The sequence below is a fragment of the Cyprinodon tularosa genome, unplaced genomic scaffold (genome assembly GCF_016077235.1).
Source record: "Cyprinodon tularosa strain WSP-4 unplaced genomic scaffold, ASM1607723v1 ctg295, whole genome shotgun sequence".
NCBI classification, from domain to species: Eukaryota; Metazoa; Chordata; class Actinopteri; order Cyprinodontiformes; family Cyprinodontidae; genus Cyprinodon; species Cyprinodon tularosa.
In genome coordinates, this window is record NW_024039002.1 from 87,532 (window position 1) to 105,513 (window position 17,982).

Consider the following 17,982-nt stretch of genomic DNA (forward strand, 5'->3'; position numbering starts at 1 on the left):
GACCAAAAATCTTTTTGATTGGTTGGAGAGACATATTTTCACAAATGTGTGCACATTGGTAGTCTGTACTTGCCTGGTGGCTCACAGACTAGTTTTTTTCTGTGGTGTTAAAATGTGGGTACACATGGGTGCTCACCTGGACAACAGATTTGACTGCAGACACAACAGTGAAGAAGGCTTTACTTCTTAATGTTTATTTCTTCAGTGTTTGCAGCCAGATGCTACATATCTTCTATAAATGTGCTGGGGAGAGTTTGATCTCTTCTTCCATCTTCTGCTGAGGTAACAGTATTGGAGCTAATGATCTAAAAAAGCTCAACAACCTAATAAAGAAGGCTGGCTTATAGAAACTACTCTGGAGTTTTTTGTTTTTTTTTTTACAAAGAATTATTCTTATAAAATGAAACACATTAAGGACAACAGTGAGCACCCTTTTCGGAAGATTGTTTAACTTCTGTCCTCTACAATCATCTCCTTTATTTTTTTTGTCGGGATCTGATGATCGTTTTCACACAATTTCACAAAGAGGTTCTCCGGCTTTCTGTGCTCAGCTTCTTGTCCATCTTTGGTGTATCCAACAACCGTAGATTAAAGGATTCAGTCTGGTCCTGGAAGTCAGATGTGTACAGAGTCAAAAGGAATGGAGAGAGAACCGTCCCCTGTGGTGCTCCTGTGCTGCTGACTACTTGATTAGACAGCTGAACCCTCAGTCTAACAAACCGTGGTCTGTTTGTCAGGTAGTTATTGATAAAGGCGATTGTTGATGCCATAGACTGCCATGCTTGGTCTCTGAACAAGACCCTTAAACTCGCTGCTCCCCAAGGATATGGGTTATATGCAGAGGTAAATTTCTCCTATGTGAGATCAATAAAGATCAATTATAAATGATCAGTTATGGAGTGGGCTATGGCAGGCTGGTTTTACATTTATTAAAAGCCCTCTCCTCTCTGTTGTTCCATTTGTAGATCACCTAAATAAATAAGATTCTTCCTGATAAAAATCACAATCCTAGACTGAACTGTAACATATTTTCTAAATTGCATTTTTGTAACAGAAATTGAATTTCAGAAAGTTTTATATATCTAGAAATGCTTACACATTTTAAGTGTCCATTCTGATATCAGCTTGACTCAAAATGTAGTTATGGTATCTGAAAAATATTTTGTACACTTAAAAAAATGCAAATCTTGACCAATAATATTAGGAATATGGAGATCTGAAATTAATTTATAGACATCCAGAATGTTTCTTCTAGATGTGAAGAATGTCATTTTGTTTGAAATGGTCATTTAGACAAAAATGTTTTTTTCTTTTTCAGATATCAGGAGTAAATATTCAGTGAAACTAGTACATAATATAATGGCTTGCTATAGACGTTGTGACCATGATAACATTAGGGGATTGTTTCTTGAATGGTAGTAGATCAATGTATCTATTAGGTCTAAATACTAACATATAGAACCTGTGCATAATGCATCCCTCATGTTTCTTTTACACAGTAAACACACTAAGTGGCTGTTTGCAGCCATGCATGATGTTATCATTCCAAGAAGTAATTCCTTTTCCCCCATGGAATTGAAATCTGAGAATTATTTCAGTAGTTCTTCATTTACTGTAAATATAACTAAATAAAAAAAAATATCCAGATCTCACTCATAATAAATAAAACAAAAACAAATAATCTCATGCCCTGTCAATTGTCAGTTGTAGAATCATCTACTTATAAATATTTAATTCTCTGTGAAAAAGTGCCGATCAATTTTTAAAAAGAGCCTTGCCAAACGAACATGCCATTTAAAAAAAAAAAAAAAAAACCTAATGTGTGTAACGGATCTAGTGAAAGATATATTTATTCAGAAAACTAAAATAAAAATCTGACTAAATCAGGAAATAAAACAGTGAGATTGGCTGTAAGGAGAGCAGAGACAGAGGATACTCCCAGTTTACCGAAGAAAACCTACTGACCAGGTTAGCCCTGGGGAGAATGTTACTATGGTGACAGAAACAAGTCAGTTTCCCTGTTTTCAGGTAAACCTGCTTGGTGAAACAGACCCCTGGATGACTGAGAATCTTCACCAGCACTGGAGAAATCAAACACTGTGATCTCACAGTGCTGTCTGCCTTGATAACCCCAGAAATGACAGTGGGTTTGTTGAAGCAGGTATATGATTGCATCTCCAACTCCACGGTGATGAGCAAACTGAGGGGGTCCTGATAGCATTTGTTTGCTGAGGTGAACCAACAGAGTGTCTCCACCTTCATGACGTGGGATGTGAGGGCAACAGGTCTATAGTCTATAGGCTAATGGAGTCTTTGGTACTGGAACAGAACCTCTATGCAAGTCCATCACCTCTCAGATTTAATTTGTTTGAACAAAACTGATTATTCTATTTTACTCACATTTTCATTTTTAAATTGGATCCGCCTGTTTCATAATGTTTTTCACAGAACTGACATGGCTGCTCGGGTTAAAAGAACACAAACTGTAGTGTGCTAAGGAAAGAGACGCAAACAGAGAGAATATAAGAAGCCCTTAGAAAACACAGAAACATCTATGATAATCATAAAAACTGCTGCAATGGGAATGAAATATTACAATGCTTAAAAGACATTTTGGTTTTAGATTGATTTTCTTTATTTTTGGCGTATTTATCAACATTGTCTCAGCTGACACATAATAGTATTGTTTGCTTTTCCAGCCTTTTAGATCATTTAAGACAGAAGACTGCATTCATAGTTCATGAGTTATCTAAAGGAACCAGCATTCGATTCAGCCCTGCTTTACAGGCTTTTATCTTGATGAAAGAAAAAAACCAGATGTGGTTTGATCTGAGAGGAAGAAGTCCTTAAAAGAGCATTGTCTGTGGGTCTGGTCAGCGGACCACGCAAACATCTAGTATGCAGAATTTGGCTCTGCATGTAGGACAGGGGACCTTGCTGGACAACCATGTCTCCAGTCTCTGTTGGTCCTGGCGGCTGGCAAACCATCGACCCAAACAAAAGAGGCACCACATGGGCCTGCAAAAACACTGCTGGCACTCCGACTCGTTTTCCATTTCTGCAGTGAAGACAGACTGATATTAGAGGAAGAACAGACTCCAATATGAACAAAAGTGTTTTCATTACCTTGTGAAAACCATCAATAATTTAATGTGAGGCTCCGATAAAGAGCCTTTATCTTAAACCTTGACTGTAAATGTGATACTCTTTGTCTTTTAAAAATATATGGAGTAAATATTGTTCCATTTCTGCAAACAAATACACATTTTTTAAACAAGCTCGGAAAAAATGCACAATCCTGAAAGGAGTAACTTTGCTTAACAGATTTTTTTATTTATTTTTTTTTTTACAGATTTTACATTTTCACATTTTAATTTAGTCAAATTTCTCGTTATAGATAGAATTTTACAAGTCGCAATCTTTTATATTGTGTTTTACCAATAATATTCTCATCACTTCAAGCCCAATAAAAAATGTTTGCTCTCAAAGCGCAAACATTTGATTACATTTGACTCCTAAAATATGGACCAATAAAAATGTTGTTGCTAAAGGCCAGCAGACCAATAGAAACGAATCTTTGCTCTTCACTCTAGACCAGGGGTAACCAATTAAAAATCAGCGAGGTCCGACTTAAGAAAATCATCAACCAGTAAAGGTCCGGAGATATTTTTAATTATTATCTGCTACTTTAAACAGAATTTAACGCTGTAAAAAAAAAAGAGGTATTTATGCATCCATGTTATACATTGAATTTCTATATAAAACAAATGTAAAAAAAAAATAACTTTAATTTCAAAATCTAAAGTGTTTTTTGAAGTAGAGAACAACAATCTTTCAGTTTTTGATATATAGACAATTTCCTGATTCCCATATTTCATAAAACACCTGAACTGACCGTTTTCTTTTTTGTTTGTTTTTTTCTATTTTCTGTCTTAATGAGAGCAGTGGGCTTTATGCTGCCCTGCAAGGCTTTAAACCTGGGTTTGAATGGAGACAAAGCCATTCTAAAGGACATATCAAGGAGCTCATTCTGAGCCTGGATCCATATTTATTTTTGATTCTGTTCATGGTGGAGAATCCTGCTTCACAGCAGCAGGTTGAGCCAAACATACTCTAAATGTTCAGGCTCTGCTCCGGTCTGGCCAGGTCAAGATCCGCTATTGCAATTGCACCAAACAGGAAAAAGAACGGCGAGAAGACCCAGTTTGTCAAATTAAAACATAGTAACAACAGATTGGTAGCTACAAATCATAGCATAATTCTTATTCAATAAACACCGTTTATTTAAAAGATTGGATGCAAACTATTGGTTCTTCAACAGACCAGGAAGCAGATTTCTCATCTCCATCAGAAACCGCACATATGCTGGATGCTGATGGGAATTATTTAATATGTCATATTAAATTAAGCGTTCATTTCTGCATGTTTTGCTCCTTAATTTATTGATAATATCGCGCATGCTCTCCTCGAGCTCCGAGGATAAGTCGGAGCGCAGCAATACGGGCGGAACCGCGGAGGCTGTAGGCTTTGCTTTGCGCAGGAGGTCTGGAGCGGAGATGGAGGATGTTGGATTTTAGGGTAACAGGAGAAGCGGCGCAAGTGACCTTTAGACACTGTCCTCAGACAACATGAAGTCATTTATATATGTTTTAAATCAGGGTGGCTCCGGATTAGCCAGCAGGTGGATCCGGACTCGGACCGCGGTCTGCTAATCTGTGACCTCTGCTCTAGAGGAAAGCCCGCCTGCAGAAGTAAAAAGAACGTCTAAAAAATAATGCAATTCCTAAAACAAAATCTGAAAAAAATATCAATTTAAATAATACTATAAAAACTGTTAAAAAAAGTAAAATGTATAAAATATGAAAACCTAAAAAATGTTATAAAATAAAATCTGAGAATAGAACACAATTCTTCTAAAATGTAAGAAGTTTTTCTAAGTTTCATTTCTAGACGGCATTTTTCTTCAAATTTTCATTTACAAAGCGTGTCTCTGTTTGCTGGAATAATGGAACAAAATTCCCTCCATATGAAGGAAAATGATATTTCTCCAGCAGAAGTAATTCCCTCCCTTTATCCAAGCTCTCACCTGCTGTTTGGCAGAGTCTAACCAACTTGGTATTTGCTGGAACTTGCATGCAGCCGATACAGGGCTCTACTTCCTGCAGACGTACGTTGCATTTGCTTACAACTCTTGACAGCGGTTAAAGAAAAAACGATTTAAAAAAGATGCAAACAAATGCAGAAAACTACCTGACCGCTGGGGAGGATGTATGGCTGATTTAGCTCCACCTGAGCTCTGAAGGTTTCCAGAAAGAGCTCACTGAATGTTTGGTGGATCACAACGTTGGGAGACGTTCTGATGGGAGACTGGAGCTTCTGCCTGAAATCTGCATAATCTGTTGAGTTGAGACTGAAACAACAGAAAATAAAAAAGGATTCAAATTGTTAATGAATTCATTTTGTGTGGAATATGTGTTTACAGTGAACCCTCGTTTTCGCAGGGCTTACGTTCCAAAAAACCCATGAAGTAGGAACCTTTCATTTCTTTTTTTACAATTATTATTAAAAACTTGTTCAGACTTATATCCTCCTTCCCTAATGATGGCTTTAAATGTATTGTTCACGAACGCTTCTGCTCAAGCGGTGTTCCCAGACGCAGTCTCTCTGTGCAGGGAAACATTTTTAAGTTCAAAGTGTTTCTTAAGTTTTTCAAACCAGCCCTTGCTAAGATGGCATTAAATGCGCTTTTTACTGCGTGAACAGCCCTGGTTGATGGCTCTGTGTCTTCCCTGTCATGAACGTCATCGCTGTAAGTTTGATAAAGTGTGCTAGCTTTAGTGCAGACAATGTTCATATCCAGCGTAATGTTCTTTTTTTCTGCAGTCATTGAAGGAATAGTGGTGGTCTTTTATTTCCGGGTGGATCATCTAAATAAGTGGTCCTGATAATTGTCAATCATTCTGGTGATACGTTTACGTAAGGCTGTCCTACGTTCTGGTCCCCAGTTAGCTATCTTTTACCCCGTTTACACTACCCTTAAAAAACTGAGCCGAAACCGGTCCGAGCTCAGTAACTGAGATAACTTGTCGTGTGTGAACGGAAACAACCTGAACTGAACCGAGATAAACATAACCGGACCGCGCTAACTGCAGACCAGTTCCCGAGGTGGGTTCGGCTCGGTTTTTTCCTGGCTCGGTTCTCTGATAACAAGAGCGCATGAGCAGAACGCGTCATCGCCGACTGGCTGAACATGCCGATTCACACTCCATTCAAGTACATCCGCGCAAGGTTGCCGTCTTCGCCTGACCCACCGCAAACACGGAAGTACAGCAATAATAATCAAGCATAACTTTCTGAATGTGACGGGCGCCGCCATTTTGATTTGCTTGATTCCCTCCTCCTTCGTCTTCTTCTTCTTGGGTTTTACGGCGGTTGACAAACAGCGTTTGGTGCATTACCGCCACCAGCTGCTTGAGTCCCTCCTTCAATCCTAGCAGTAATACCGCACATCGTCACTAGGAGGCGAGGAGTCGAGATAACCGAGATAAGTGTGACGTGTGAACGGTCGTCAAAACTGAGCTTGGCCTGGTTACTGATCCAAGCTCGGACCGGTCTCGGCCTGGATCGGTTTTTCAAGGGTAGTGTAAATGGGGCTTTTTTCTGCGCATGCGGGCTTTCAGACCTATATCTGTGGTGAGCTACAGTTTCAGACACTCACTGTAGCTCACCTTTCTCACTACGGTTCTTTGAAAATGGTCGAGGGTCGTACGAGACGAAGTCTATGAGAAGAAAAGAAAGGCCTCAGAAGAGGCAGACATATCCCGGAATGCATTACAGGATTTCCTGTCACAGTGGCCCGCTGTCGCCAGAGGCTGTTGCTACTTAGCGATTAATAACAAAGATGGCGCAGACACGGTGCGGTGTAGGACGAGTTAGGTGACCGACGGGGAGCAAAAAACAGTGATCATCTGTCCGAATGGTCAGTTAACCGAGTTTGCGATAAAGTCCACTACATAGTCCGTGCTACATATAGTGATTAAGGGATTTAGGGATTAGGGCGAACGCTCGGACACAGTAAGCTAGTATGAGCTATGGGACAGAACATTTTAAACAGCGCCTGCACGAGGAGAAATGGGCTCAGGCACGCTATTGCACGCATTTAATACGCTTTCCCTCTCGAGAGCAGGTACAGGGTTGTGCAGGTGCATTTTTTTTAAGTAGAGAGGGCAGGTGTTTTTTAAAAAAAAATCACGAAAATCCTGCACATTACCTTTAATTTACAAAGCTAATGCAGATCCCATCCATACCGTGGTCTCGTATGGATGTTGTCGTCCCTATGTTATTTTCCTCTTTCTTTCTGGAACAACGGAAGATTAATTCATTCCGTAATTGTGATCTACAGCCGTGTAGCTTCTACCCTCCTTTAGGATGTCTAGAAGGTTAACTTTTCTGCAATAGTTAGCCTCTTTCTCTGCCTTTTGGGCCCGTCCGCAAGTGCCTTTATCTGTGCAGGACGTTTCGTTGACATGAGTGGTTTTAAGGGAAACTGGCACACTTAAATTTGGCAAGCTGTTTTAGGTAAATGTACATGTATATTAAAATATTAAACTGTAAGGTTGTTGACACATTATTGGTAGAGAAGCATGGAGAATGTTTAACCAATCAGAATACAGAACACAATGAGCAATGCAAATCCGTGAAGCAGAAAGGCCGTGAAAGGTGAACCGCGTTATAGCGAGGGTTCACTGTAAATATATATTTTAATTGTAGCACGGTGAAGTAATCCCACCAGATATCGAATGGTCTGACTGCAGGGTTGATGCTCTCCACCCTCAGCGTCAGGATCTCTATGGGGGACTGAGAATCTGGGTTCAGCTGATGCTGCCTGGACTTTGTCACCGTCACATGACAATCACTTTGTAAGGCCATATAGATGTGATATGTGGTCACCTACAAACAGAAAAGGAGATAGTCAGCTGCTAAGAATCAAAGATCATATAACAAATAATAATAAAAAAGAGCTGCTGTAACCATAACACTGTGATATGATCCTTTAGGTTGTCATGTTGCCAGAATAGGCACATATCTACATGAGACAGAGGACAATTCCTCTCATCTTAAAAAAAAAAGGATAAAAGTCCACTGGAATGTGGATCTTATAATCCTACATCACTCCTAAATGTGGTCGGTAAAATACGTGCATAAATGCTTTCTTGATGCTTAAAAAACTTGATCTAAGATGATCAGACTGGATTAATCTAAAAACATCAACTGTCCTCAAACATACAGAGACTTTAAATATTCCCTCTAATCTGATTTGATCCAAGACAGAAGTAATTACAACATTTAATGCTAAAAATGATTCTGATTGAGTTGAGTCGGGTCATTTTTTTAAATTCTTTGGGACATTTTAACTTTGATTTTGTAAGATAGAAATTCTCTATTCTCCACATCTAGCTGTTGTCTGCACTAACAATAATATTTCAAGGTTTTCTCATCTCCAGTGTGGCATTATTGTTAGAGCAAAAAGAGGTGAAGGCTGCTGTCTGCTCCCCCCCACTTATTTTTGCTGCAACAATAGAGACCCTGGTCACGCCTCTTTGGTATAAATCTGATATAAAAGAAATAGTTAGAAGTACTGGTTGCCTTTCTATTACAAATGTGTGCAAAATTACATCAATGTTCTGCTAACACGGACAATTTAATGTGCTTTTCATGAATTGGACAATAGAATAGAAAATAAAAAACAAAGCAAATAAAGATAGAAAAAAAAAAACATCAGAAAAGCAGGTAGTGAAACAATTAGACCACAAGCGTGAACTAATAACACCTCAGATAGCAGTTTAACTTCAACAGTCAAAGGCAGGTGTAAACCATTGGATTTTCTACAATGACTTCAATGAACTCAGGCTTTCAGCAATTTTACAGTCTACTGGGAGTTTGTTCCAGATAAGTGGAGCAAAGGAACTAAATGCTGCTTCTCCATGTTTAGTTCTAGTTCTGGGTGAACAGAGTAGGCTGGAACTAGAAGACCTGAGTGGTCTGGGAGGTTGATACACTGACAACAAATCTGTTATGTTTTGAGGTGCTGATCCATTCAGGGATTTATAGACTAATAGAAGGATTTTAAAGTCTATTCTCTGAGCTACAGTGAGTCAGTGGAGAGACTTCAGAACCGGGCGGGTGTGCTCTACTTTTTTAGTTCTAGTGAGAACACAGGCAGCAGCGTCTTGGATCATCTGCAGCTGTCTGATGGACTTTTTAAGGCAAACTTATGAAGACACTGTTGTATTAATTAATAATCAATTCTACTAAAGATAAATGCATGAATGAGTTTTCTAGATCCTGCTTGGACATTAGTCCTTTAATCCTGGAGAAGGTCTTCATGTGATCAATTCAATTCTTAATTTATCTTTATTGTCATTAAACGAAGTTTAAAAAAGTGCCATCAATCAGTGCATATGCTTAAAAACAAAAATCACTGTCCCATCATTTACACACAATATAAGAAATAAATAACAAATAACTGATACAAAACAACTAATAAATAAAAATAGTACATTCTCACACACATCCATAAAATAAAATGCTTGGTAACTGCCTTTATGTTCCTCTGAAGGTTCAGGTCCATCATGACACCAAGATTTCAGCCATAATCCCTGGTTTCTAGCTCTAGTAGCAGAAGCTGTGAGCTAACTCTGGATCTCTCCTCCTTTGGTCTGAAGATTATTACCTCAGTTATGTTTTTGTTCAGCAGGAGAAAATGATGGTGCATCCAAACACTAATTTGCGTGGTTATAGTAACTGATCTTGTTGTTTGCTATAATCTGAGCTAAGGGAAGCATGTAGATGTTGAATAGGAGGGGCACCAGAATGGAGCTTTGAGGAACCCACACATGTGATTTTTCTGGTCTCTGGTTTAAAGTTCCCTACTGAGACATAGAAGACCCTGTTCTTCAGGTAGGATTTAAACCAGTCCACCGTGGAACCAGAAAGGCTGACCCAGTTTTCCAGATGCTCTAATAAAATCAACAGTATCATATCCTGCAGGTCCAATAATCCCAGCACTGTGGTTCTTCCAGAGTCTGAATTTCTACGGATGTCATTGAACACCTTAACCAGGGCAGTCTCAGTTAAAAAGCATTTTCAACACTGGTTTGTTAATCACTCTTTTAAAGGCCTGGGGGGAAAACACCCAACATAAGGGATGTGTTTAAAAGTTAAAACCTTATTAATAAATCCTGTGGCTAAAACATCAAGACAGGAGGAAGATAAGTTTAGCTGCTGAGTATTTTCTTATAAACTTTTGCAGTTTATTTGGCAGAATTAGGGCATTTTAGCAGATTTTATTCTAACTGGAGACATACTTGGTACTGGAGTCGGCTTTGATGTGCAGACTGCTTTTCTGATACCTTATATTTTCTCAGTAAAAGTTTTAGAAAGTCATTGCAGGCATTTTTAGTGAGGCCACAGAAAATAGGATGATTTGTTAACCTGTCGACTGTGGCAAATAAGGCGAGGGCATTGTTGATGTTTTTGTTGATTATCCCAGAAAAGATAACCTGATTCTGCCAGATGGATTTGCTCCGCATATCCATCTGGAAACCTTCCGTTGAAGTAATTTTGGGAAGGGGCGAAAATACTGGTTAGCCGATTGGCCTATGTTGGTGATAGACGGGCCAAATAAACCAATCAGATCAACGAAGCATATGACGTAACAGAGCGACGACAAAAACACAACCACAAGCCAGGCTACTCTTGCCAAAACCAGTCCGGAGAAGAGGAAAAACATCTTTTCCTCTGAGAAAAGCCTCAAGAGCAGTGTTTTGCTCTTCTTTCAGTGAAGAAATACTCTGTAATTCCGATAAAACTTGCTCGATAGCCACGCTAACGCTAGTTTCATCGGCTGTAGCCGCCATGTTCTTTAGACTGAACTGTCGCGCTTCTCGTTGCGTCACACCTCAACCCGCCTCAAAGCCAACGCTGATTGGACGTCTGTTTGGTGAACGGCTCCAAATTTTCTTCAACGGAGAGTCTCCAGACTGAATAACGAGTGAAACCTTGAAAGCTCGCGAGATCAGGAGGGTCTCACGAGGCTACAGAGAAGAAGGATCATCTTGTATATTTTAGTTTTTAACTTATATATGTGAAGTTTATCTGTATAGATTTCATAATGAACCTGGAGTCCGTTCTTTCATCGCCTTTGTTTGGCTTTTTCAGCACTCCCCCTTTTCTTTTCTCACTGCTGGAGCATTTCTCCATGGAGATTTAATCTTTAACTGGAGCAATGGAATCAATGAGGTCTGAAACTTTAGAATGGAAACAATCAACCAGCTCATCTACTGAGTTACATGGTGAAGTGGAAGCAGGAGGCTGTGTAAAGTTATTCATTGTACTGTCCATGATAACACGCTTTCTTTTAACATCTCTTTTGGTAATTAGATCAGTGGGGAAGTTGGGTTAAAAAAAAGTACTGAAAACGGTCTGATAGGGAGACACCAGTTACAGAATTGTTAAAAATATTTGGATCTTTGCTGATGACCAAGTTTTAAAATATGTCATTGATTGTGAGTTGGCTGTTTAACCCTTTATAGGAAACTCAGTTAAATACACTGAAAATCCATTTTTCAAGCCAATAGTGTTATTGGAATCTTATTACCTTTGTAACATAAAAAAATATGGATATTTTGATGGCAAAATTCAATGTCAATGTAATAAGAAAAGCCAACTTCCTGAATATATTAAGAAAAATAACTAGAGTGATTCTATAAGAAATTCATGAAAAACACTCTTTTTTTTTGCTTAATGCTGATACTGGCACTTATTTTTAGTTTATAAATCTAAATATAGTTGTTAACTAGGCTTATTAACTTTTAACTTTACTTTGTAACTTTTTACTTTTTTTTTCTTAACTTGACAACCTATTTTTCAACTTAATTTATCCTAACAGTCATGTTTTTGTACCGTGGGAGGAAGCAGGAGTACCCTGGGAGGGAACCCACGCATGCTCAGGGAGAATATGCAAACTCCACGCAGAAAGACTTAAACTTAATTTACAGTAGGAAATATATCATTCAAGGGCTCATCTAATGGGTGAAATGCCAAAATAAGATGTACCGCCACATAGCAGGAACTTTGCTGAATAGGTGGATATAGATCTTGTGCTTCTAGACCTCACTGAGGGACGGGGGGAGGTCCATTTGTAAAGGGGATGCTAGTGATCAAAAACACTAACTTGCCCTTTAAAGGGTTAACATGTTGAGTCAAAACTAAAACTTTTAATTATGTCACACAGTTAATTTGCAGCTCTGTCTTCAGGGTTGTCAATATGTACATTAAATTCCTCAAACAATAATTAAGTTGTCGTGTTCGACGCATATCACAGATAAATGTTCATTGAAACCGTTAAAAATATTGGGGTTTTTTGGGGACTTTGAAGGTCTATAAACATGTCTCGAACAGAGCCTTGCACTTGGACGGCCAGATGTTTAAAAAAAAAATTCAGTCACCCGAAATCAATTTTCTACACTTTAGTGAATCATTAAACAGAATAATGAGTTTTCACACTTTTTTAAACAGTCTAGTCTGATGGAGAAGATTGTACATGAGGTGTCATCTCTCATAAAATCTGCGTCTCCTTATTTTCATCTAGCCATGTCTCAGTTAGAAACATTTAATCAAGATTTGGGTGAGTAATACAATTATAGATTAAAAGGATTTTCCTTACAGAGATCTTATATTAATTACAGAGCTAATCTCTTTTAGGTAGCATCTTTATTTATTTGCTATTGTAATAATTACCCTATTTATTGTATTAATTGCATGCTTATTCATTTATCGAGCAGTTATTTATTTATGTATTTATTTTTAAATATGGTAGAGCGGGTCCTCCATAAATTAAACCTTTTTAATATCGTCTCTCTTACTGGTTGAGCTTCAATTTCCAATTGGATGGTTTACTTTTGTTTGTCCTTTCAGCTCTGTTGTTTTTTCCATGTATTAAAACTTAGATTTTCCATCCATCTTCATTTTTAGGCCCCAGTTTTTCCTGGAGATTATCAGTTCTGATCAAATTGCTACTGGAAACCAAAGTATTTCACAAGAAAGTGATTTGAATGACCGGATTGCAAACGCTGCTATCTTTCTTTGCATGCGGAGGAGCTGAAAGTAGGGGAGATTTATGGCATTCAATTAGCTCAATTGCTATTTTGCATCCTTAATTAAAATGCTGTCAAGAAAGGATTCCAGATCCATGGAAGCTTTGGCTAGGATTCTGAATTAAACTGGGAATCTAGTCAAGAATCAGACATGTGTGAAAAGTGACTGGAAAAACACTAATATTGTGTTATATTTTTGGGGGACAGCTGTGTTGACAGGCCCTACAACATTCACAAAAATAATCCAATTTAGGTGAAATTAAAAAAGAAAATGGCATCGTTTCCAGAAAAGCTCAAAGATTTCTGCAACAGTTATTCGTAGGAGTTTGAAACCCAACTTTTTGTGCCCAACAGAAAATGGAAACTGCTCAAAGAAATGGTCCAAATGAAAGGAGGGGTATAGCCTACTTTATGAATAAAAAATACCAGTGTGAATGTAGGCAGTGCCAGCGCAGCAAAATGAACAGAACTCTAATTATGCCATTTTTTTCATCGATCCTATATGCTGAGAATATAGAGAACAATTTGATGCAGTGCACACTGGGTAAAAAAGCATATAAGCTGGCAATTAAAGGGGAAAAAAACTAGATTGACAGACCCTCCTCAACCTTCTTAATGCGATAAGTAGATATATAAACATATGATCTTGAGTTAAAAGCCAGTTAAGCCTAAAAAAGTGCATTTGTTCCTGGATTGAGGAGGTAAAAGAGACATTTTGCCAATGGAACAGGATAATTTATATTTAAAATAAGAAAACACAATTGCATTGTCTTATTTTCAGTGCATATTATCTAATTATCTTATTTTAAGAGTAAAATTACTCATTCCATTGGCAAACTATCTCAGTTACCTGCTCAAATTAAAGGAATAGTACACCCAAAACATGATTAGCCTTCATTTTCTACTCACCCCCATGCTGAACAACACTCTGGAGTACTTTTTTGATATCTCAAATGCATCTGGAGATCTGGGAGGCTTCTTGCTGTCTGCTGACATTCAAATAATGGAGGTCTATGGCGCCCGAGACAGAAAGGTCCATAAAAGTCCATAAAAACGTGTCAATATTCCTCCATACTGCTCGCCCAATGTATTCCAAGTGTCCTGAGTGGGTAGCGTCCATAATTTACTCGAAACGAAGTCATTTAGAATGTTTTTAGAGCATAAACAGTAGTGTATAGGATTTCCTAATAGCGCCCCCATGCGCGCTCACGGCGCTACGGAAGCCGGCAGACCAAACCAGCGCATTCAGCTCGGCAAAGAACTCATGCTCTTCCTCAACACTGAAGTCCTCAGACATTTTTCTTTCGTTGTTTCTTTCTTTGCACAGGTAAACAGCACATTTCTTCTTCTACGCTTGCATTATCGGCAGAGCAGACGCTGAATGCGCACTTCCTTCCGGTTTGGTCTGCCGGCTTCCGTAGAATCGTGAGCGCGCATGGGGGCGCTATTAGGAAATCCTATACACTACTGTTTAGGCTCTAAAAACATTCTAAATGACTTCGTTTCGAGTAAATTCTGGATGCTACCCACTCAGGACACTTGGATTACATTGGACGAGCAGTATGGAGGAATATTGACACGTTTTTGTGGACTTTTGTGGACCTTTCTGTCTCGGGCACAATAGACCTCCATTATTTGAATGTCAGCAGACAGCAAGAAGCCTCCCAGATCTCCAGATGCATTTGAGATATCAAAAAAGTACTCCAGAGTTTTGTTCAGCATGGGGGTGAGTAGAAAATGAAGGCTAATCATGTTTTGGGTGTACTATTCCTTTAAGGGTAAATACATTTAATTTAGGACATTTTTACTATTTTCTAGATCATTTTTCCAGTGTCATTAACTGACCTATTTCTGAGGAGGTGAGCATTTGAACACCCACCTTCAGTATCCAGCTGTCGGTAACAATAACTTGGGCTCCAGGCACTCCTGTCACAACTTTATCTATCCGTCTGAACTCTGTGTTGATGTTTGCTGCCACGTCACCAGGGCTGGAATAGGGAGGCTGTGCGTGAGCTACAAGTGTCCTGCTGATGGGATGGTGACGCCAGCGGCAGCGGTACCAGTAAATGACCAGCAGCCAGCTGGTCAACTGAAGGCTCACAGAGAGAAAGAGGAAAGCTCTCCAGTTGTCACTGACCTGGCGGAAAACAAGAAAATTGAGATCAGATTAAAGACTTATTTTATAATCTATTTGAATTATAGAATAGGATAAAACTGAATTTTTTTTATTGAACTTAAGTCCAACAGTATGGCTGGACTTCTAGACAAAAATATATATATAGTCCATTTCAACCCTTTACATTTGCTTTTTCGTTTGTTGGACATTTTCCATTTCTCATAAGCTGGCGGAATGGGCAAATAAGTAGACCCAAAAACATCATGTCATTTAGGACAGTAGTGGCGTTTGCTACTTTTGAACTAGCAGAACATGGCGGTCACATCGATCATGAAACATCTTTAAGTTAAATAAAACCTCTTTGCTCACATGAGGCAGAAGCTGGTTTCTGATTCACAGCTTACATTTCAGCACTTAAAGGGCCAATCCACAGCATTTACCAACCCTAGACAATCTTTGTTTAATTCTGGTTACAAATCTTACATACTGGAGTGTTTTACATTAATGATAGCGCTAATGTTAGGGCATAGAGCTTGGAATCCTGAGGTTGCCACTCTGGCTCCCTGAGCAAAGACCCTTCACCCCACACTGCTCCCCGGACGCCACAAATGGCAGCCCACTGCTCCCCAAGGGTTCAATGCAGAGAGTGAATTTCATTGCACTGTACTGGTGACAGTGTAATGACAATAAAAGCTGTAAAAAAAATTAAAGGGGTTATAGAATCACTATATAGGACAGAGGTCTTCAACAGGGGCTCCGTAAAGGCACTGCAAGGGGGTCGCACAAGTTTTGGTTGATTAGACTTTTTTTTATATTCCCCCTGCAATTTTTTCCACTAATTGAAATGTCTTTAAATCCACATTAACATGAATTCAACACACTGTAGTAAACAGATAAATGGAGGCAGAAGATGTATTTCAGTCATTAATGCACACATTCAGCGACACACAGGAGCTCTTTCAAGCTGGGCACCGTTTCATTCACAACAACTGTACCATCAACCAGGAATCAGAATCAGAAATACTTTAATAATCGCAGGAAGAAATTACTTTTGTTACATTACTCAATCTGTAATAGAGCGACTATAGGACCAGTTTGATATAAAACAATTTCATCAATATATATATATATAATTAGGGGTTCCCCGCTCCATCTCGCCATCAGTTTGGGGGCCCTTGGCCTGGAAAACGTTGAAGACAGCTGATATAGGGTATCTGGTGGGGTTCCTTAGGGTCTCTGAATAGCATGTGTAACATTGGTTGGGCTGAAAATCGCATATTTGTTGCTCTATGAGCCCTAATGCAAGCCTGACTTTCTTCTTGCATATTTAGTAAAAGAAAAAAAAAAAAAAAAAAGAAAAAAATAAAATATATATATATATTGATCGTAATTAATTCAAATTTCCTATTATGTTATATAGTTCTATATGCAGTTATATAGTTATATATTGACATTTAATCATTGTTTAGCCCATTTGTTTGTTAGAAAAACAGTTTGTTTTATATCCGTGAGTTACTGATTCATTACAATTAGATGAAGCAGCAGACCACCTTTCTGCCAGATCACAGCTTTTTAAAACAGCCTTTAAAAATCTCCGGATTACTAGAGTTTTTCTCCTTTAAATTTCATAATAAAAAAGAAAAAGGACTAACATAACTTCCAAACACTAGATTTTATTACAATCATCACCTTAAAAGGCGATCTGCATTTAAAGGGAAAGGAAATTGTGAAAAATGCTGTAAAAGAATCATACTTCACAACAAACAAATAATATAACACCAAATGTTTTTGCAGCTAGTGGTGTTACACAGTCAGATAAGTTGATCAGATATCAATACAGATATTAGAATAATAGATAATGAAATAATAAAACCCCTAGTTTCAATTTAGGCAGCATGCAAATAAAAAAGGAGAAAAACCTAACTTTATTGTGTCTTTTGTCTTAGCCATTTGTTTGATCAGTTGTTCCTGGTTAAACAGGCTCAGATAGAGTTGTATTAGAGAACCAATGTAATCTAAAACATGTTTAATGTTGATCTCTTACCTGTTGAATGTGAATCAGGTTTTGTTCTGGGGCAGCAACACACATTCCCAAGTAATATCCTGGAGAGAAGAACACAAACAGCCCAGAGGTAAAAAGCCCAGACTATTCCTGCTGTAGGTGAAACCTGTCTACGTCACCTGTTTCTATCTCCTCTGTCAACAGAACCCACCTAGAGGCAAACAGCTGTGGATAAGAACAGTGAGGCTGGTCCTCCTCAGATGGTGCTCGATGAAGCTGATATCCTCGCTGCCCAGCCAGGATGAAAACACATTCTGGATGGTTAAACCCGCAGCGCGGAATTCATTAGGTGTGAAAATAAGGCAAACAGCGAACACAGTGTAAGCCAGAGTGAAAGATAACTCCGGACTCTCCATAGTCCCTCACGACACTTCCGTTCCCTACACTTCTTTTTGCTTTACGGCAGACGGCAACCGTGACTCTAAGAGGCATACTGCCACCTACTGTACTGGAGTAGTATTAAGAACAATTTTAGTAGATAGATAGATAGATAGATAGATAGATAGATAGATAGATAGATAGATAGATAGATAGATAGATAGATAGATAGATAGATAGATAGATAGATAGATAGATAGATAGATAGATAGATAGATAGATAGATAGATAGATAGATAGATAGATAGATAGATAGATAGATAGATAGT

The 17,982-nt window shown here is 38.5% G+C and overlaps 1 protein-coding gene across 2 annotated transcripts; it reads right to left on the reverse strand.

The window, feature by feature from the left end:
• Nucleotides 1-2,617: 2,617 nt before the first annotated feature.
• On the reverse strand, nt 2,618-17,723 carry tmem129 (transmembrane protein 129, E3 ubiquitin protein ligase). 2 transcript variants are annotated; one of them, XM_038291147.1, is made up of 7 exons: nt 17,487-17,723; nt 17,318-17,376; nt 15,037-15,294; nt 7,790-7,950; nt 5,251-5,410; nt 5,087-5,159; nt 2,618-3,058 (listed from the first exon to the last, which is right to left on the reverse strand). In XM_038291147.1, the coding sequence occupies exons 1-7, from the start codon at nt 17,689-17,691 to the stop codon at nt 2,874-2,876; spliced, it is 1,101 nt and encodes a 366-aa protein (XP_038147075.1). In that variant the 5' UTR covers nt 17,692-17,723; the 3' UTR covers nt 2,618-2,873. The 2 variants fall into 2 exon arrangements, with proteins under 2 accessions (XP_038147075.1, XP_038147076.1); XM_038291148.1 differs by lacking the exon at nt 5,087-5,159.
• Between the last annotated feature and the right edge of the window lie 259 nt (nt 17,724-17,982).

Coding starts and splice junctions, on each gene's coding strand:
- tmem129 (XM_038291147.1), bottom strand. CDS start 17,691: ATGGAGAGTCCGGAGTTATCTTTCACTCTGGCTTACACTGTGTTCGCT. Junction 17,377..17,486: donor CCACAGCTGTTTGCCTCTAG/GTGGGTTCTGTT, acceptor TCTTCTCTCCAG/GATATTACTTGGGAATGTGT. Junction 15,295..17,317: donor ACCTGATTCACATTCAACAG/GTAAGAGATCAA, acceptor GTTTTCCGCCAG/GTCAGTGACAACTGGAGAGC.